Here is a 22282-nt window from a genome sequence, read left to right as displayed (position 1 = left end):
TGATTAGGGGAAAAAAAAGGAAAAAAGGAACAGTATTTTGTGACACAGGAAAATTATAAAATTTAAACCAGTGTTCATAAATAAAGTTTTATTGGAACGGAGATACACTCATTCATTTTTGAATTGGCTGTGGCTGCTTTCACATTACAATGGCAGAGTTGAGTCATTGAGACAAGAGACCGTAAAATATTTGCTCTCTGATCCCTTACAGAAAAAGTTTACCAACCCCTGCTCTAGTCAGCTAGAACTTATAATAGCTCCCCTTATGTACCATTCTGTTTATCATGCCTCAGTACTTTTATTACATTGTTTCTTTGCCTGTATAACTCTATAGCTTTATTGCTATATAATTTACGTACCAAACAATTCACCCATATAAAGTGTACAATTCAGTGGTTTTTAGTATATTCACAGCATTGTGCAACCATCACCACAGTCAGTTTTAGAACATTTTCATTATCTTCCCGCAAAACCTCATGCCCATTAGCAGTCGCTCCCCATTTCCTTAACCCTCTCCCCTGGCCCTAGACAACCACCAAATCTACTTTCAGTTTCTATAGATGTGCCCATTCTTGATATTTACTATAAATGGAACCATACAACATGTGGTGCTTTTGTGACTGGCTTCTTTCACTTGGCATAATGTGTTTAAGGTTTATACAAATTATAGCATGTATCAGTGCTTCATTTCCTTTCATTGCCTATTAATATTCTGCTGTATGAATATACCACATTTTGTGTATCCATTCATCAGTTGATGGACATCTGGGTTGTTTTACTTTTTGACTCTTTTGAGTAATGCTGCTATGAATATTTGTGTACAAGTGTTTGTGTGGTCATATATTTTCATTTCTCTTGGGTATATATCTGGGCTAATATCCTTCAGGAATTGATTTTGGGGTCATCTGTTTCAGAACTCTTCCCTTCCTCCTAGGCAGGGTTAATGTCTTTTCCCTATGGCCCTGATAACATTCTCCAAGTATTTACCACATCATATTGAAATTATCTCTTTGCATGTCTGTCTCCTCTAAGTTTCTGGAGAGCAACATCAATGCCTTATCCAACTTTGTATCAATTGCAAACAGTTCAAAAGTTCACTTAATATTTGTTGCACTAGAAAAACTATAAAATAATCTATGCTTTTGAATTAAAATAAACTTTATCTTTTGTCTTTTTTTGGTCTAATGTACATTGCCTTTTTTTTTTTTTTTTTTTTTTTTTGCGGTATGTGGGGTTCTCACTGTTGTGGCCTCTCCCATTGCGGAGCACAGGCTCCGGATGCGCAGGCTCAGCGGCCATGGCTCACGGGCCCAGCCGCTCCACGGCATGTGGGATCTTCGCGGACCGGGGTTACGAACCCATGTCCCCTGCATCGGCAGGTGGACTCTCAACCACTGCGCCACCAGGGAAGCCCCATTGCCTTTTTTTTTAAGTCTCTTGGACTACATATTGAGATAACTGATCTTGAATTTTTTTTTTAAGGCCTGCAAAGAAAACAAAAAAAGGTGCCAAAGAAAAAGCATTGGATGAGAAAAAAGATGAGATAGAAAAAATAAAGTCATATCCCTTTATGGAAGGTGAACCTGAAAATGATGTCTACCTAAAACGCTTATATCCAAGGCAGATATACGAGGTGGAGAAAGCTATTCACTTACTTAAGAAATTTCAAGTTCTGGACTTTACTAATCCAAAGCAAGGTGTCTATCTTGATTTGACACTGGATATGACACTGGGGAAGAAGGTATGTAGACTCAATTAAAATTTATTTGTGAACAGTGGTTGAAAGAATTGCCGTTTCTTCATTTAAACAATTTTTGTCTCCTGTAATAATTTTTAGAAAATCTTGTGCTCTTTCTGAACTTTAGGTTGAAAAATATGTTTGTTTGTCTTAATTTTCCAAATATAAGATAAAATGTTGAATGTACTCTGCAGAGTTGATGAACATATATCTCCTCTTCATCTGAAAGTCACTGGTATAAATTTCAATAAAAGTAGTGTTAAAATTAATTGAGGTATTGCTGTAACTTTGAAAAATGACTTAGGCTGCCTGGGTATGTTGTTCCTTCTCTGTAAATGAGGACTTTGGATTAGCTTAGTAGCCTTCAGATGTGTTCCTTAGAATCCTAAAGTTGACAGTAAGTTTGGGTGGAGTTCCAAGCCCCTTACTCTCATCTCAGCCAGAACCTTTCTACTTTGTCTGTTTATATATTGCAGTTCCATGGAAGACTTGTTTATAAAATTCTGAAAGTGGGAAAAACACTAGATTAGATTTGAGGTCCATTACAGCTCTAAATTTTATAAGCTTCTCACTTAAGTCTGAGTTTTTTGGAGATGATATTTTAATTTTTACTCCGAGAATGTCTTTTTTGGGTCCATCTAGAAGGTATATAGTTTTGAATACAATTTAACAATCTCAACGACAACAATTAATTGAGCACGTAGAAGGAGGTAGTACAGCATAGTGCTTAAGAGCATAGGCTCTGGAGTCGGGTTACAGTACAGGCCAGAATCCTGGCATCACCAGTTACCTGCTCTTTAAGCTTCTGGTTTAACCTCTCTAAATCTCAGTTTTTTCCTCTCTTTATAAAGGGGGATAAAATGCTTATTAGTTCATTTGGTTATAGTGAGGATTAAATGAGATGATAGTGAAGGATTTGGTAAGAGTTTAATAATAACGATCAACATTTACTGGAAACTTTCTGTGTACCAGCCACAGTGCTAAATGCTTTGCATGCATTTGCTCATTTAATTCTATAATAATCTCAGAAGAGGAAGCTGAGACACAGAAAGTGAAGTAACTTGCTCAAGGTCACAGAGTAGGGGGTGGAGTTAGGATTTGAACCAAGGTCTGTCTCATTTCTTAGTTCTTATTTATTATAGTTCATACCAGCCCTGTTGTAATTTTATTTTATACCATAGTGTTACTGTTCTTTTATTTTAAATTGTTGTACTGTCCAAGATAATCACTTTCTCAGTCAACCATTAATGTAGTTTATAACGAAGTCTTGTATGACCACAGGTTTCATTTCATAAATGGAAGCCGCTTGTAAACTAATAACATTGGAAGGGTACAGTTGTTTTCCTGAGACATTTTTTGTTATTGATAGAGTGCTTGTAAAACAAGCCAGCATTCCCCCATGGGATGCTATTGTGATTGCTTGCCATTGAAAAATTTACTGAAGTAAGTTGTGACATGTTAATGGCAAAGGAATGCCAGTCAGTAAAACTGAGTTGCATGTCTGATACAAAGTGTGCTTAAGAGTTTGTGCCTTCTTGTCTGAAAAGAAATTCTCAGGAGGTTCTCTCTATGCAAAGCTTTTCTAAAAATATAATCTTTCAATCAGTTTAATTAGGGAGCAACTCCTTTTCTCTTTCTTCCAGACCTTAAGGCCGCACCAAAACTATGGGCCTAGAACTTGTTTCCCTGCGACGTCTCCCTAAGAGATCTGAGCCATAGGCCTAGACAGGTCCTTGACCCAATGACTGAACATGTTAGTTCTGAGGCCCTGTAGAAACTCCACCTGTATTAGGGCGCCTCACATGCATTCCATTATTTATTTGGGATTTTCCAACTGGCTTCCCAAATATATCTGAAAGTGGTGGGTGGTCCAGGTAATTTCAAAATAGACCCACTCAGAAGAGCCTTTCAGGTTTGGCAATCAATCTTGGATTTAAAGTTAATATCATCTGATTTACCTGATTGTTTAGAGCCAGTGATGGAAATTAGGGGTGACCTACTGAACAGATCAGCTGGATATTGTTCAATATGCATAGCTATATACATGTCCTGCTTGATGCTATTAAAAAAATTACATGTTCTTTTGAATTTAATTCAGGGCAGCAAACATTTATTGGCATCCATCATGTGGAAAGCATTGTACTAGGTGCTGGGGAAGATATGGATTGTGCAAACTCATCTGTTAATATGTGAGAGACTGTGATGAATGATGTAGAGATAGAAGCCAAGTGCCGTGGAAGTATGGAGCTGGGGAGAGAGATTTAGATTTTTATTAGGATTTCTTACAAAAGAAATATAATCTCTTATGCCTTGAAGTGTAACCAGTGAATATTTCAGATATAGAAAAGCTGAATGAATTTTTCATAATTGATTTTCCATTGTTGTGTATTTAGAAAAAAGTGGAGCCGTTTGCCAGTGTTCTTAGTTTGCCATACCCATTTGTTTCAGAGACCAGTAAAGTTGCTGTATTTACAGGGGTGAGTAACCTTTGTCAACTTTTTATATCGTCTAATTTTTTTTACATATCATATTAGTCAATGATTAGAATAACTGAATGAGGGCTTCCCTGGTGGCACAGTGGTTGAGAGTCCACCTGCCGATGCAGGGGACACGGGTTCGTGCCCCGGTCCAGGAAGATCCCACATGCCGTGGAGCGGCTGGGCCCGTGAGCCATGGCCGCTGAGCCTGCGCGTCCGGAGCCTGTGGGAGAGCCGTAATGGGAGAGGCCACAACAGTGAGAGGCCCACATACCGCAAAAAAAAAAAAAAAAAGAATAACTGAATGAGTAGAGTTAGAGGAAACCTTAGCATTCCTCTAGACTTATTTTCCCCACATGACACTCAAAGCAATTAGATGACTTATTTCAGGTTGGTCCTTCTGATTAGCTTGAGAAAGAGCTAAGCCACAATGTTAACTTCATCATTATTCATCTACCATATTATGTTTCTCACAAGAAACTGAAGAGAAGTATAGAATTTATCCTACTAGCTGCTGCTTCCTACTGAAGCTCTTCAAACAAGAATAACATTGACATTAAAGCAGTTGGCCCATTTAGTGCTATGAAGACATAGAAACCACACTTTTAAAATGGTCTAGTCTGGAAAGTCAAGAAAGTCAGGGCGATAACAAGTGTAGTAATACAGCTCTTTGTCATTCTTTTTGTATTATAAACATTTGTTTATAACATATTCATGAATTTGTTTTATAAGGTGTTTTGATTCCTCTCTATCTGTCTCACTTTCAATGAAGAAATTCTTTACTCTTTTCCTAGGAAAGTAAAGAATATAGCTCTTGGAATGCCACAAAACTTGAGTAAATAAGGGAGTGATATGTTTTCACAGTAAAACCAAATGGCATGAATGGAACATATAGAAAAAAAAAAACCCTAATACTGTGCATTTTTCTTTGAATTTTCAGACAATAGGCTAAATTTTGGTTCTCGTTTCTTAAATTAAAAAAATTTTACTCTTGTATATTGGTTTGATAAAATGTCTCCATTTAAATTAGCAAAACTAAATATATTTTAATCTTTTACTTTTGGAAGATGATGTATTGATAGCATTGGAGACTAAGGACCACTTGGTGGGTTCCTAGTATGCCATTTTGATGTGTTTCCTCATATGTTAAGTCAAGAAACACTTTAATCACCTCTAAACTAAACTTGTTCTGGATGTAATATCTCTGATGCATCTAGTTGAAAATTGATGCACATTCAATTAAAAGTAAAAAAAAAAAACCCAGTTTTTATTTTGAACTGTGGTATTATTTCTGACAAATACTTGAAAGCAGACTGAATTTGCTTAAAGATTGATGTTCATACTATTGTGTTTTGGTAGAATGCATCAGAGATAAAAATAGCAGAAGAAAATGGAGCTGCATTTGCAGGAGGAACTAATCTGATTCAGAAGGTACAGTATTGTTTTCATGTTCATTAGTTATAGAAATTGTTCTGTTATCTTTGCCATCTGTTGATTTATTACATGTGGAACATAACCACTCTGTTCATATCTTTTGATCAATGGTTAGTAGAGCTTTACAGAACAGGGGAAAATTTTCCTACTCTTCTGAGTCTCAAAATAAAGCTAAGAAAAAACTATCCAGACTTTCTTATATTAACTATGCTTGATTTATATTGTGATTTATTTTTCTTTGTTTCCTATATGTTTGTGAGAGTTCTGTGGGTAGACTGGAAAGGGCAGTATGACTCTTTCTGGTTTTGAATGTGAGATTTGAGATGAAGTGCAAAAGGTAGCACACATGGATATCTCTATTCACGTTTTGAAGGTCAGATATTTGTTTTGCTTTCTTGGAGTGAAAAGTGTGATTTGCTTTAGTAGATCACAAAGGATAGTATCTGACCTCTATAGTATGGTACTTTTAGTTACTCTTAACTTTTACCTCCCCAACTTCATCAGTTCAAGTAATGTAGGCTTAGCATGGAGGCAAAAAAATGATTATATAGCCTGCCTTGGGAAAATAACAAAGAATTTGTGGAGCCCATTTGAAACAAAGACAACATTTTTTTTTTTTTAAAGAGGTGGGGAGGGGAATTTTCTGGTGGTCCAGTGGTTAGGACTCCTCACTTTCACCGATGAAGGAACTAAGATCCCACGTGGCCAAAAAAAAAAAAAAAGACGTGGGGAGAAGAGGCACATCTGTTGAATTTTGGGAGTTATTTCTGAAATACAAAAGATTTCCCTAACATTCTCTAAAATCTTCTCTTCTAAATTTAATCCTTTAGACTGTGGAATACTTATTGTTTTGTTTTTAGAACTGGAGGAAGTGATATGAAAATTTATCTTTTGTCCTGTATCCAGATTTTGATTTGGGGGAAGTTTTAACTGGACCATTAACTGGACCAAGCACAACAGTGCTTGTAGTGTGTTTTTTTCTACCCCAGTAGTTCTCTAAATTTGGTGTGGATTCTGGATTTTTTTTTTTTTTTTTTTTTTTTTTGCGGTACGCGGGCCTCTCACTGCTGTGGCCTCTCCCGTTGTGGAGCACAGGCTCCGGACGCGCAGGCTCAGCGGCCATGGCTCACAGGCCCAGCCGCTCCACGGCATGTGGGATCCTCCCAGACCGGGGCACGAACCCGTGTCCCCTACATCAGCAGGCGGATTCTCAACCACTGCACCACCAGGGAAGCCCGGATTCTGGATTTTTAAGGAGAAACTCTAGAATTATTTTGGGGAGCAGAACTAATGGAAAATATGAAGAGATTGTACTTTCATACAGCTTCTAGGTCAAAGTTAGAGGGTGGTACCCAATTCTCTCTCATGTATCATAAATTTTAAATTAGTAAGATTATTAAAATTCTTTTAATATTAAAAAATAAACAATACCACATATTCTTTGGAATTTGAGAGTGTAGCTTGGACCCCGGAGTCAGAGAACGAACTATTCTTATTAAACTTGTGTACTGCCTTCCATCTGTTTTCTTCCGCAAGCATAAGAGTATCTTATAGAACAGTCATAGCAACAGTGGAGTTTGAATAGATCTCCACTCCTTAAATGTTAAGTAAGACGTTACTTCTCAAGAAAGAAATGGTATGGGAGCAGAAAGTATTCTGTATCATTAAGTTCATTAAATAAAATATTTTGAAAAAAGTAACCCAAATAAGGAAACCAGGTGCATTTTGAAATTATTTGGTAAGTAAAATTTACAGGTACAGAATTTCTCTTTAGGTGCCCCACTGATGATCTATTATTAGAGGGAAAAATGCCACCTATATAAGGCATAAAAACCAATATGTTCTTGCAGATTACCCCCTGGTATCTTTTAAAACTCATCCATTTTATTTTCAAAAGGTATTCAGGTTGTGAAGTAAATTCAGTACAGTTTTGTAAATAGTATCATGGCTGCAATTTTTTTTTTTGCACATTCTTGTATTTTTTAATTAAATATCAATACTGTTTTACTTAGTGCTTATAATAGGTAAATGTAGGATGATTTTACTGAACTTTTAGTCATTTCTTAGGTAAGACTTTATTTACTAAATTCATTTTGCTTTAATTACAATGCTTGTGAAATATCACAAGTATGCTTGGTTCTGAGGGATTTTTAAATAGTTTCATTTTTACTTGTCTCTAAAGCATGCATGCTTTTCATCCATATAGTTTTATATTATTCAATGATAATGATCTTAAGGTTAACTATCGCATAACTTTCAAACATAATTTTAAATTTAATTCAAAGGAACATGTTTTAGAATCAGTATTAGAAGATGTTGGAGTAGTAATGTCACATACAGTTCTTTTACATTTCAAAGTTGCCTCTGCTTTCATGTTTCTCGTGATGAGAGCCCTGGTTCTGGAACCACACTGCCTGTGTTTCAGTTCTGGGTCTGCCTCTTAAAAGTGCACAGATTGACTCGTCCTCCTTAAGCCCTCCATTTCCTTATCTGGAATGTGTGGTCAATAGTACTTTCTTTGTAGATTTATTGTAAAGACTTGATGAACTAAACCATGTATGATGCTTAGCAGAATGCTTGGCATGTTATAAGTTCTCTTTTAAAGTATGTTGTTATTGTTTAGGGGAGCACAGTATGTTGTTTAGGGAGTAAAGAATTTGTAAAAAGAAGAAATAGTAACAGGAAGATAAAATTCCAGAATCACACTTAATTTTGCCAGGGTCCAGGTTTTTACAGTTCAGTGTGTAACCCCAAACCAAGGCTTTGAATGACATACTGTGATAAGACTTTATGCAAAAAAATCATTGGTAAAATGTTTGTTGTCCAGGCAGTATTGTTCTAAAAAGTTGCTTCATTTTATAATCAACTGAATTTTTAAATGGAGTATACTGTAGGAGTAAAACAATTATTTTGGGTGCCTGCCTGAATTAATTTAAAATGTGTTTTAAAAATTGAAATTATTTTCTTTGCCTTAGAATAGAAATGGAGTATGGATAATAAACTATAAGTAAACTTGTCTTTGACCATTCCACTCCTCTTTCATTTTTTGGAGGCAAAGAGAATTTTGGTTTCAGTTCTTTGTGAAAATAATTATACACTCAGTTCTCCTGATGCTCCAAATTTAGGGAAACAGTGTAGTTGCTAGTGATTTGGCAGCTAGTGGTTATTAATTTTACATGTGATCTATTACAAAATTTTCAACATATTCCTTCAGTTTTGATGGACATATGAATTCAACTTTGTGGGACTGTATGAGCCAGGTACACATCAGTGATATGTTCTAGCTTGTAACACTTTGCCAAACATAACGCCATGGAAGAATTAAGCCCATTAAATGTTTGTTTATTTGTTTGTTTTTAATGGATGTGGCTATTTTTAAAAGAAAACATCAGAAAATGTTTTGCTTCTGATGGTTTTCATAATTGATAAATGTGTTCAAATGATCCTTGTGGTTAAAGAATTGTGCTTAATAGCTGTTTTCTAAATTATAAGGGAAATTATTGCTACATTAGACTTTATTTTTAGAAGGATAAAGCTTTTTATACAATCTAAGGATATCTTTTCCCCCCTGATTTTTAGATTTTGGATGATGAAATTCAACCAGACTTTTATGTAGCTGTTCCAGAAATAATGCCGGAGCTTAATCCATTAAGGAAGAAACTGAAAAACAGATTTCCTAAGCTTACTCGAAGTAAGGGAGAATTCTTTTACTATTTCAATATGCTATCAACAACTTTCTATATATATGTTTAGTTAGAAAACAAAATTGCTAATATATGTGTAGAATAAATAATATGTTCTGGTGTTTGAGTTTTGTGTTATATAGGAACATATGGATTTAATATTTTTTTTCCTTTGGCATTAATATTGGTGATTTAATGTAATTTGAAGACCTAGTGACTTTATAATACCAGATCTTTAAATTTAGGCCATATTCTAGTTTTAAATTAGTGGAACATATTACCCACTACTTATGTTATCATCATACTATTTTATACTTCTTTATCAATATAACATGTATGCTCATTTATGTTAGCATTCAACATATATGTATGAATGCTTACTGTGTATGGTTCTGCAGTTATTTCCCTTGAGCAACTTTTCCCTTGTGGATATTTCCCCCTTATGAAACCTAGTAAGAGAAGTAAGGGTTCTACATAAATAGCCTTGTTATAAAGTATGAAGTATTATATGATAAATTCACAAGGTGCTGTAGGTGTTCAGTAGAGGAGGAATTTATACATAGGTGGGGAAATCAGAGAAGGCACCCTGAAGGGGGTGACATTTAAACTGTACCTTGAATAATTTGGTGATCAGATTAAGGGGGATTTTATTTTAAGTGGAAAGAATCTGTTAATCACAGACACTGAAGTAAGTTAGAAATTATAGGCTACATCCCAGAAATATCAATTAGTTCTCTTTGGCTGTAGTGAATGGTACCCCTATGAAATGAAAGAGAATATGTTGGACAGGTAGATTGATGCCATGTTGAGCAGAATCTTGAATAAGATCCTAATAAATTTGGACTTCTATTCTGTATTCAGCAGGAATCTCTTAGAAGTTTTTAAGGTGGGGGATTCTCCAGAGCTTTAATTTAGCAAGAGTTTGTAAGATGTATTGGCATGAATCAAAAGTAGATGCAGGGGGACCAGTTCAGGTGCAATTGCCAGAGACTAATAAAGGTAATGTTTAAACTAAAGTCTTCATAATGAGACTGGAGTGAAGAGGACAGATGTCAAAGATAATAGGACTTTGCACTAAGTAGTTAGGAATGGACATGTTGAGAGAGAGAAAGGGAAGAGTCAAATGATGCTGAGATTTAAACCTTAGAATCTCTCCTAATAAGTTGATGTCATTAATGGAAACAGGGAGTAGATTTGGGAAGAAAAGTAAGTTCATTTGCAGACATTGTTTCTTTTAGATGGTGCTGGATATCTGCTATAGATAGACGTTATTTCAAATAAAATTTTATGAGGTAAAAGAGCAAGTATTTTAAAATCATTTTAGTAGATTGGTCTTCAAATTTTAACTCTAGTTGAGCTAAAAAAAATTCTTCATACATGATAGCCACTAATGCTCATCTGAATTATAGATCATGTTCTATGCTGTAAGCAAATTCAAATGTACTCTTCAGTTTTGTTGTACTAGTGTTTTGTTTATTCTTGATAGCCTGCATTGAATAACACATCCTTTTGAGATATTGGACTGAGGTTTGACACTTTTTATTAGGGATTTCCAATACAGTAGTGTGTGTTTTCATGGAAGCACACTTACATTCTTTCCTAAGTAGGACCTGAAATTGAACATTATTTTAAAAATTAAACCAGAGTTGCAGTTGAATTTGAAAATAATTCTCATATTTTTTTCTAATTAAATTCAAGCTCAACAAAGCCAAACAATATTAAATATAGTCAATTAAAACTGAAACTGAATACTGAATATATCTGTATTCAGCTTGCTCCTCGCTTTGCACGGTTAACTGGTTTTTCACAGAAATTAATTTTGTTACCTTTGCTGCTTTATCCATTCTTTGAATAACTCTTTTGGCCTCAATTCTCTTTAGCGTTGAGGTTTCTTATTACCATTTTCATTGCAAAATTTGGGACTGAAAGGTTTTCAGATAACTTATTTCTTTATTTCAAATAAGAAAAGTTTCTTTTGAAAATGTTTATTTTTACTAGTGGGCTTTGTTTCTGCTTTCATAATGAATCATAGCTTGTGTATACCATGGTCAAGTTACCTAGGTATGTTCTCTCCGCCCAGCCTCCCCAATTTGCTTAACAAATCATCTTGGAAAACCAGGCAGACCTTTCTCCTTCCCTAACTTTTTCTTTTCAGCCCCACACGATCTGCTTAACAGCACTGGCAAAACATTTATGTTCTTTAAACATGAAGACAAATGATTAACCTGTCAAAAATGTGAAAGCAGAATACACCAGATGTGCATTAGAACAAATGAAGCTTGTATTATGCATTTTTAGAGCTTATTCAGAATCTTGTTTAGGAACATTTGTTTCCCCTTACATCCAACAAAAGACGTAGGGTAAAATAGAAATTACGTTTTGAGCAAATGGATGGAATTAAAAAACAAACAAACAAGCCCCTGCAGCTGAGCTCATTAGTTTCTCATTTTATCTTACATTTTGTTTTTCTAGTGGGAGTGGGTGTAACCAACTTGGCTGGATTGAATGTGCACATTTTGCAGCATGTTTAATGCTGCAGTTTTATTTGTTTTATTTTAATTGCTTACGTAACTATAGGCAAGTTCTCTATTTTTCCAGTGCACATTTGGCTTGTTTTCTGAGTATTTCTTTTTTATCTTATTAAAAAAATGACATTTAAAACTTGCTTTTTAAAATTTCTTGGAAGAAATTGGCCTTCATTTTGCATGTCAACTTAGCTTTTTTTTCTCCACAATACAAATGCCCTCTGAAATTCTTTCATATCTAATATAGATACATCTTAATTGATATTTTTTGACTTTCTTTATTCCTAATCTTATTTTTTAGCATTTACTAAACAAAAAATACTAGTATGAAAAATATCTTGACTTAATGGAATCAGTTTTCTATTATGCATATTAAGCCATAGTAGGTACTATGGCATATGTGGAAATAGTTGAATTCTTTTAAAACATGCTAAGTTGTTGGCAGGTAAGGGATATAATTAGAAAACTGGACCCACTACTGTGTGTTCCTCTTAACACATAGTTCTTAGCATTGAACATCAGTGCTCCAGCTGGAGTCTTGTCAAAAGGATATTCCTGCAGACTTGTCCAAAGAGTATTCACATCTACTGAGTAGGACACTGCTTTCTGTATGGAAGTTGGTATTGTATCATATTTGAGAGTAATGGATATAAAATTATTGAAATCTAATGTAAATTATTTTTAACTCATAGATTGACATGCTGTACTTCAGAGTATTGCTTGCATTATTGAAACAATTTGATTATATAAAGAAAAATGCTAAAACACGGAATTTTTGCTGGGTAACCAATTTGAAATTTTTCTAAATTTCCCTCTCTCATGTGCTAGTTTAAAAACTATGTGTAAAAGACTCCAATGATGATTAGGTATGATTATAATTATTATAGATGAATTATTGATATATTACAGCTGGTTCTGTTGCTCTCCTTCATTTCCCTTACTCCAGCCATAGTGGCCTCTTTGCCCTTCTTTATATGCACTAAGTGTTCTTCCTTCTCAGGTCTTTGGACTCATTGTCCCATCTGTCTGTAATGTTCTTTGCTAATTTGCCTGGCTCACATTCTTATTCAAATATCACATTAAACAGAGAGCCCTTCTGTAATCATCCTATATAAAATATTAATCTCCACTTCCCATTATCATCGGATTTCTCATTATTGTGTTTTTTTTTTGGCTGCGCTGGGTCTTCGTTGCTGTGCGCAGGCTTTCTCTAGTTGCGGCGAGCGGGGGCTAGTCTTCGTTGAGGTGTGCAGGCTTCTCACTGTGGTGGCTTCTAGGGCGTGCGGGCTTCAGTAGTTGTGGCGCACAGGCTTAGTTGCTCTGCAGCATGTGGGATCTGGACCAGGGCTTGAACCTGTGTCCCCTGCATTGGGAGGCAGATTCTTAACCACTGTGCCACCAGGGAAGTCCCCATGTATTTTTTTGAATTATAGTTTTGTCTGGATATATGCCTAGGAGTGGGATTGCTGGATCATATGGTAATTCTATTTTTAGTTTTTTGAGGAACCTCCATACTGTTTTCCATAGTGGCTGTATATAATGAGATTTTCATATTGACTTATCATGGGAAGAGCTGCTGGAGACACACTGAGAGTGGTGTGTCTCTAGTGGTATGTTCCTTATTGTATTTCTTACCCTTCAAATAAATCACATTTTCTAGGTACAAAATTGGAATTTTTTCAGGTTAAGTTTTGGTATTGTGGAATATTAGAAGTATGTGTGCAACTAGAGATTATCATACTAAGTGAAGTAAGTCAGAAAGAGAAAGACAAATACCATATGATATCACTTATTTATGGAATCTAAAATATGACACAAATGAACCTATCTGTGAAACAGAAACAGAATCAGGGACATAGAGAGTAGACTGGTGGTTGGCAAGGGGGAGAGGGATGGGAGAGGGTTGGATTGGAAGTTTGGAATTAGCAGATGCAAACTGGTATATATATAATGGATAAACAACAAGGTCCTACTGTACAGCACAGGGAACTATATTCAATATCTGGTGATAAACCATAACGGAAAAGAATATATATATGTATAACTGAGTCACTTTGCTGTAGAGCAGTAGTTAACACAACATTGTAATTCAACTATACTTCAATAGAAAACAAATTTAAAAAAAGTTTAAAGTAAAACTAAAAAATATATATTATTTTATGTGTTGAATTTGAGTTAAAATGTTAATGATTAAAGATTAGGAAGGTATAGTTTATGTTTGGAGTCTCCTCCATGGTCCTTTGAAAATTCTTAGTTTTTACCTTGATTCCTTTTTTCTCCTTTCTTTATTCAGTTGCATCTTTTTTTCCACCCTAATGGAGGACAAAGTGACATTCGAATCCAATAAAGTCTCAATTCTTAACTCTTTCTTCCTGCCAGCTTCTGTAACCATTTGTGCAGCAATGAGCTGCTTCCAGATTGTACCACTCACTGAGGTATTATTTCTACTGCTAGATCTTGCTACTTTTCTAGTTCCTTCCCTTCTTTATGGTAAGGCAGGTCAGACAAATTTCACACAAAGGTAAGTAAAAAGTTCTTCAAAGATTTCAAGACTCCACTGTCAGCTTTTATCATGTGTTATTTTATAGGTTTTATTTTAATTTGTCATCAGTGTTTCTTAAAGTATAAGCATCATCATTGTATATACTTATTTATTAGCTATTTATTACTGTACAACAATAATATCACAAATTTAGTGGCTTAAAACAACACACATTTACTATGTCAGCTTCTGTGTGTCAGGAATATGTATACAGCTAAGCTAGGTTCTCTGCTTCAGGGTCTCATAAAGCTACAATCAAGGTGTCAGCTGGGGCTGTGATTTTATCTGAGACTTGACTGGGGAAAGTTCCCTTCCAGATTCATGTGGCTTTTTGGCAGAATCCAGTTCCTTGCAGGTTTCTAGACTGAGGATCTCAGTTTCTTGACCCATGGCTCTCCATATGCCCTCACGACATTGTAGCTTGCTTCTTCAAAGCCAGTAGGAAGAGAGACTCCCCCAAGATAGGCATTGCAGTTTTATGTAATGTAATCAGGTATGCATAATCATACTGTCTCTTGCTTAGAAGCACGTTGCAACTCTCATCCATATGCAAGGGGAAGGGATAACACAAAGGCATGAACACCAGGAAATGGGCCACCCTAAAGGCTCTCTGCCACAAATCATTTTTTATATCTTAACTTGGTTGAATGTTTCTCTCTTTTTTTTTTTTTTTTTTTTTTTTTTGCGGTACGCGGACCTCTCACTGTTGTGGCCTCTCCCGTTGCGGAGCACAGGCTCCGGACGCGCAGGCTCAGCAGTCATGGCTCACGGGCCATTCTCCTAGACCGGGGCACGAACCCGTGTCCCCCGCATCGGCAGGCGGACTCCCAACCACTGCGCCACCAGGGAAGCCCTGAATGTTTCTCTTACTCAGTAATTTTTGCTACTTGTTTAGATGTAATGGTAACTGGATTTTCTCCTTTTCTAACCAGATTCCATTGGCCGAGACATCCCCAAAATGCTTGAATTATTTAAAACTGGACATGAAATTAAGGTAGATGAAGAAAGGGAGAACTTTCTGGAGACCAAAATAGGAACAGTAAGTTATAGTGAAAATTATTCAGTAACCCCTTTTATTTTTTGCTTAAGTGATTCATTAATAATTTATAACATACCAGCCCTTTGAACTTGTCCTTGTCAGTAGCATTAGAAGTGGCACTAAATATATACATAGATAATTTTTTTTATGAGTTGAATTCATAAATTTTAGTGGTGCTTTAGAATTCCTTCTTTTCTAGAGTTATGTGCCACTCTCTGACATTTACTTGTACTTTGCCTTATTAGTCTATTCTGTGTTATTTTTGCTAATATTTTAAGCATTTTGGGAGTTGGGTCTAGATCTTACATGTACCTTATAGAGTATTGCATAATGCTGAGTCCATAGTAAGTATTTAATGCTACTTTAATGGAATTGAGTAATTTGCTTTATTTTAATGAATTGTTTCTGATTATCCCTGCTTGTGTTTTAAAAGATGTTTGCCCACTTATAGAAGATGCTGGAAATTAATTTCCAAAGCCATTTTTGGGACACTAATATAGCTAAATCAGATTTTTATAGGACTGTGTTTCAAAAGATATAGTTTTTTGCCAATATTTCTTAATCCTACAGAATTTCTAACGTGCCTGTTTAATGTATGTAATTTTTTCCTGTGCAGTAACTATAGGAATAATGATAATATTGTTAGCCAAATTTAAACAGTGCCTACCAAGTGCTAGGTACTATTTCAGACATTTTTCATATATTCTGTCTTTTAATCCTGAACCCTGTAAGAGGTAAATTATCATCTGTAATTTATAGGTGAAGGGATGGAAGCCCAAAGAGGTTAAGTAATTTTTCCAGTGTCTCACAGCTAGTATGAGGCATACTTGGTATTTACACCTTGGGAGTCTCCTCAAGAGTCCAGGCTCTTCAGCCTGTCTTGCCTCATGACTGGAGTTATTGGAAGAGCTATTATTCCTCCGCCCATCCTACTCCTGAGAGCAATTCTGCATTATAGCCCACCACTGGTAGTCCAAACTCATTGAGCTGTACCTATTGTAAATCATCAGAAATATATAAAAGGAACTTATCTAGTTTTATGGAAGGAAAACTTGCTTTAGAAAGGGGGCAAAGAAAGTTTAATCCAGTCAGGGATTGGGAAACCCCCCTTCGCCTTCATTATCATCAAAGCTTAGCTCTAATTCAGTTGGCATTGAGCTCTGCTTGAATCTGATGTTGGAATTTCCTTGTTCCCAAAAGGCCCTTGGCAGTGTGTCTTGTTTCTCAGGGATGGCAACATTGCAATGTGAAACACAAACAGGAAACCAAATACAAATTTTAAGAGACTATTCTAGAGCTGTAGAGACTTGGGCTTGAATACCTGTTCTGCTACTTAAGGGATGGCAGATTTTAGACAAGTTTCTTTTCTTCTTTTTTTTAAATGTTTCTTTAATTGAAGTATGGTTGATGCACAATATTGTATAAGTTACAGGTGTACAATATAGTGACTCACAATTTTTAGAAGTTATAATCCATTTATAGTTATTATAAAATGTTGTTTATATTCCCCATGTTGTACAATATATCCTGGTAGCTTATTTTATATGTAATAGTTTGTACCTCTTAACCCCTTACTCCTATATTGCCCCTTCTCCCAAACAAGTTTCTTAATGTTGTTGTGTCTCAAATTCCCTCATCTATAAAATTTATATAGTAATATCTATTTCACAATGTGGTATCAAAGATTAAATAAAATTTTAGAATGATAACACCTATTGTTACTGTTTTAGTTGGTCTGTTTAGGTCTGTAAAGTATCTTTATAAGACTCTTTCTTCCTAGATGTATCTTTTTTCTTAAGTAATGTTTTCAGTATATTGAGTAGTGTTAATAGTTTATATAGATCCTAACTCAGTGTATAAGAAACAATGGCATCTCATTCATTCTTTTTAACAAATACCATAGTGATTAAGACATGGGCTCCAGACCAGACTACCTGGATCTTTTAGAGATATAATGCTTTTTCTTAATGAAAAAGAAATTAATCTGTGTGTCTCAAGAGAATCTTTTCTGAGTACTATTTAAATAGTATAGTATAGTAGGAGGTTAAGAGAATGGGTTTTAGATTCATACGTGTGGATTCAAATCCTAGTTGCAGATTAGAACTGTGTTACCTTGCTCTCTGAGCCTCAGTTTTCCCCCATTCCCCATTTTCCCTATATGTAAAATGATGTTGATAATGATATATACTTTCTAGATTAGGAAGGAGTAGATGAGATAATGACCTAATAACTATGAAACAGAATTCTACTTCTGGCTGATTTACTCTCCCACCTAAAGCAATTAGCATTACCTTGATACCAAAACCAGACAAAGGAAATGACAGTCCAGCATCATTCATGAATGCAGATATTAAAATTATAAACTAAACTTTAGCAAATAGAATCCAGCAATGTGTAAAAAGAATAGCATATCATGATGAGTAGGGCTTATCCTAGGAATTCAAGGTTATTTAACATTCAACAATCAATCATTATAATTTACCACATTAACACACTAAAAATCAAAAGTCATGTGATCATCTCAGTAGATACAGAGAAAACATTTGACAGAATCCAACACTTGTTCCTGACTAAAATGTCTCAGAAAACTAGGAATAGAAGTTAATTTCCTCAACCAGAAAAAGGGCATCTAAGAAAAAGCAACAGCTGATATCATAGTGATGAAAGGCTGAATGCTTTCCTCCTAAGATCAGGAACAAGATAAGGATATCCACTCTCACCACTTCTGTTCAGCATTAATCTAGGGATTCTAACTGGTGTAGTCAGGCAAAAAAAAGAGGCAGCAGATTAGAAAGGAAGAAGTAAAACTCATTTTTCAAAGGATGACATTATCTAGATACTAGAACAAGGAAGTGAGTTAAGTAAGTTGAAGGATACAAGATCAATATACAGAAATCAGTTTGCTTCTATATAACAGCAATGAACATTTACAAATTAAAATTTAAAACTAAGGAATACCATTTATAGTGGTATTAAAACATATGAAATACTTAGGGATAAATCTGACAAAAGATGTGAAAGATCCATACACTGGAAACTTCAAAACATAGTGGAGAGAAATTAAATAAAGAAGATCTAAATAAATGATGGAATGAATCATGTTCAGGGATTAGTAAACTTAATATTGTTAAGGTGTCAATTATCCCCAAAGTAATGTATAGATTCAGTACATTCTCAGTCAAAATCCCATTAAGGTTTTTTGTAGAATTGACATGATTCTAAAATTCATGTGAAAATACAAAGGATCTAGACTAGCCAAAACATCTTTAACAAAGGACAAAGTTGGAGGTCTATCTGATTTCAAGATTTATAAAGCTACAGGAATTAAGACAATGTGATGTTGATGTCAAAAGAGACAAAACAATCAATGGAGCAGAATAGAGAGTCCAAAAAAAAAAAAAAAGGACAAAACACATATGGACAACTGATTTAAAACAAGATGCAAAAGCATTTTTAATGGCGAAACAAGTCTTTTCAACAAACGACACTGGAACAATTAGATATCTGTATCTGATAAAATGAACTTTGATCCACACTTCATACCATATATAATTACCTCAAAATGTGTCAAAGACCTAAATGTAAAGCTTAAAATTATAAAACTTCTGGAAGAAAATGTTGGGTCAGGGAATAATTTCTTAGATATGACACCAACAGCATGATCCACAAAAGAACAAATTGATAAATTGTACGTTTTAAAAATTAAAAGCTTTTTCTCTTTAAAAGATACTGTTAAGAAAATGAAAAGGTAAATTGCAGATTGGGATAAAATATTTGTAAATCATCTGATAAATCCACGATATATAAAGAACTCTTAAAACTCAACAATAAAACAATCCAGTTTTAAAAATCAAAAGATTTGAACACAACTCACTAAGGGGTGACAAACACATGGCAGACAAATGACAAACATATTGAAAGATGCTCAACATTATTGTTGTTAAGGAAATACAAATTAAAATCACAATGAGATATCATTACACATGTATTGGAATGACTAAAATTAAAAAGACTGATCATACCAACGTTGGTGAGGATGTGGAGCGACTGGAATGTTCATATGCTGCTGTGGGAATGTAAAATGATGCAACCTCTTTGGCAAACAGTTTGGTAGATTAAGAAGTTTAATACCCACCTACTATATGATCCTACTACTTCACATTTAGATATTTACTCAGGAGAAGTGGAAACATATGGTTATGCAAAGATTTGTAAACAAATGCTTATATCAGATTTATTTGTAATAGCCAAAACCCAGAAACATTTCACGTGTCCATTGACAGGTGAATGCCTTTGTATATCAGAACTCAACCACTAATGCCTTTGTATATCAGAACTTTACTAATGCTCCATTGACAGGTGCATGACAGATGTTATGTCTATACAATTGAATATTCTTTAATACAGTAATAAAAAGAAACAATTGATGCATGCTTTAACATGAATGAATTTTTTAAAAATCATGCTGAATGAAAGAAGCCAGACAAGAAAGAGTACATACTGTGTGATTCCATTTATGTAAAATTCTGGCAAATGCAAAGTAATGTATAGTGACAGAAACTAGACTGGTAGTTGCCTTGGGGACAGGGTGGCTGGGATGGGGTGGGGGAGGAGGGATTACAAAGGAGCACAAGGAATTTGGGGGATGATTGACGTGTTTGTTATCCTGACTGGTGATGGTTTGAGTGTATACATATGTCAAAACTTAATAAATTGACACTTTAAAAATGTGCAACATATCCCTTGGAATACTGTTTAGCAATAAGAAGGAACAAACTATGGATACATGCTATGATGTGGACGAACCTCAAAAACATGCTTAGTGAAAGAAAGCAGATGCAGAAACCACATTTATGTGAAATGTCCAAAAAAAGGGTGAAACTGTAAAGACAAAAAGTAGATTAGTGGTTGCCTGGGGCGAGGGGTTGGGAGGAAACAGGCATTAACAGTAAATGTGCCTCAGGGATCATCAGTTTTAAAACTGATTTATGGTGTTGGTTGATAAACGTACTAAAAAATCATTGAATTATAAATTAGAAAATGGTGAATAACGTAATATGCAAAATATGCCTCTATAAAGTTATCAAGTATACCTCAATAAAGTTGTTGAAAAAGGAATAAAAATCTGTCTACAATTGTATCTAATACAATATAACTATTCCATAAAAATATTTATTTTTATAATTATCAGAGGTAACAGATTTTTTTTAAAAGATTTCAAAGAAAGTAATATATCTTCCTTAAAAGTTGGCGATTTCCACGAGTGATGTTATTCTTATTACATAGTTGGAAATACTAAAGGTTTATTTTTGTTGTTGCTTTCTTTCTGTTGTTGCCACCTGTATGATACAAGGATTTGATTTAGAATGAGTGTGCAGATGAAGGGGCACTGACAGCATTACATGCCCATTCAGGGTCCGCCTCATTTTGGATAAAAGGGGGCTATCCAGAGCAGGGTCAACAAACGATGTTCGGCCATGGGCCAAATCCAGTTGTGGCCTGTTTTTTTTTTATAACCTGTGAACTAAGAATGTCTTTACAGTTTTAAATGGTTTTAAAAACAAGCAAAACAAAGAATTTGCAGAGATTATATGTGGCCTACGAAGCTTAAAATATTTACTGTCTGGATCTTTAGAGAAAAGTTTTGCTGACTCCTAATCTAGAAAGATGTTTTGAGGGAGAGTGAAATGTATTAGTTTTGTGTTTTTATTTGCCTGTATGGGAGAGACTATCTTACTTTAGTTAAATCACCTAGAATTCCCTTGTTATAATTCTGTACTGCCACATTGCTTCAGGATCCAGTTCTAATACTGCTGTAATGTGAAATTGCTCTTGAGTAGTTTAAGCTGGTTTTTCTTCTGTATCAAAGTGATAAATACAATCAGTTGAATGATCTTTCTTAATGATCTGACTTGAGGATTAGCATCTTGGGTATTAGAACTCAACCAATAATGCCTTTGTATATCAGAACTCAACCACTAATGCCTTCGTATATCAGAACTTTACTAATGCTCTTATAGCCAGCCAGTATCTAACATTTGTCCGCATTACTTGCAGGTAAATTAGTTTCCTTCTTAATCTTTCCTACCATTTGTACCTATAGTTTACATATTCATGAAATTGTTTATGTCTGCACGCACTATCAGATAAAATACTCATATCAGTGAAAATGTCATTCAGATGATATATTGAACATCATGCTGACAGAACAGACTATTGTTGGAATATTTTATTTTTCAGTCTCTTATATTGCTGTTATGTAATCATCATTTATTTTCTCTCTTGGCATGAAGAATAAGTTGGTTGGGATAAAAGTGAGTTGCTAGGTGATCAGATTCAAGGGAAATGTCTTAAAGCACAAAACTAAAAATAAAGTTTACAGGGGAGAAAAAGCACATTTCTTCAACTGGGCCTTAAGTTTTTTAAAAATTTAAATTATGACTCTTTCCACGAAATAGAAATGAAACTAAGGCAGATTCTCAAAAAATGAAATTGAGACATAATATGTCTCAGTATATATATTCTAAATGGCAGTTTAATTTCAGATAGTAATTAGATAATTTACAAATGATTAATCTGAGTTTAATATTTAGAAAACAATATCATAATAATAATTCTGCTGCCCAGATAAACCTGTTGACATTTTAAAATTTTCAAATTAAAGTATTCACTTGGTTAAATTAAAGCGGTTTACAAAACTGTATAAGGGAACACTAAATCCCATCTGTCTGCAATTGTTTTCTTATGGAACTCCTATTAATAGTTTTATCTTGTGCTTCCAGAAATGTTACAGCCTAAACACCCTTGTAAAAATATATATTATATATGGTGAATCAGTATTTTA

General features: G+C 34.7%; 1 protein-coding gene across 5 annotated transcripts in view; it reads left to right on the top strand.

Moving 5' to 3' along the window:
- The window catches only part of MRPL1 (mitochondrial ribosomal protein L1), a 68896-nt gene that overhangs the window by 28540 nt on the left and 18074 nt on the right, over positions 1 to 22282 (top strand). For all 5 annotated transcript variants that reach the window (XR_004477082.2, XR_004477083.2, XM_033406478.2 and 2 more), the window contains 5 exons: positions 1483 to 1741; positions 4132 to 4215; positions 5575 to 5646; positions 9229 to 9340; positions 15332 to 15438. Coding sequence is in view for 3 of the 5 variants with exons in the window: in XM_033406478.2 (XP_033262369.1) it covers positions 1483 to 1741; positions 4132 to 4215; positions 5575 to 5646; positions 9229 to 9340; positions 15332 to 15438 (634 nt within the window). In the remaining 2 variants the exon portion in view is untranslated. The remainder of the gene's footprint in view (positions 1 to 1482; positions 1742 to 4131; positions 4216 to 5574; positions 5647 to 9228; positions 9341 to 15331; positions 15439 to 22282) is intronic.

The sequence above is a fragment of the Orcinus orca genome, chromosome 4 (assembly GCF_937001465.1).
Source record: "Orcinus orca chromosome 4, mOrcOrc1.1, whole genome shotgun sequence".
Classification (NCBI taxonomy): Eukaryota; Metazoa; Chordata; class Mammalia; order Artiodactyla; family Delphinidae; genus Orcinus; species Orcinus orca.
This window is presented reverse-complemented; position numbering and strand designations above follow the sequence as displayed.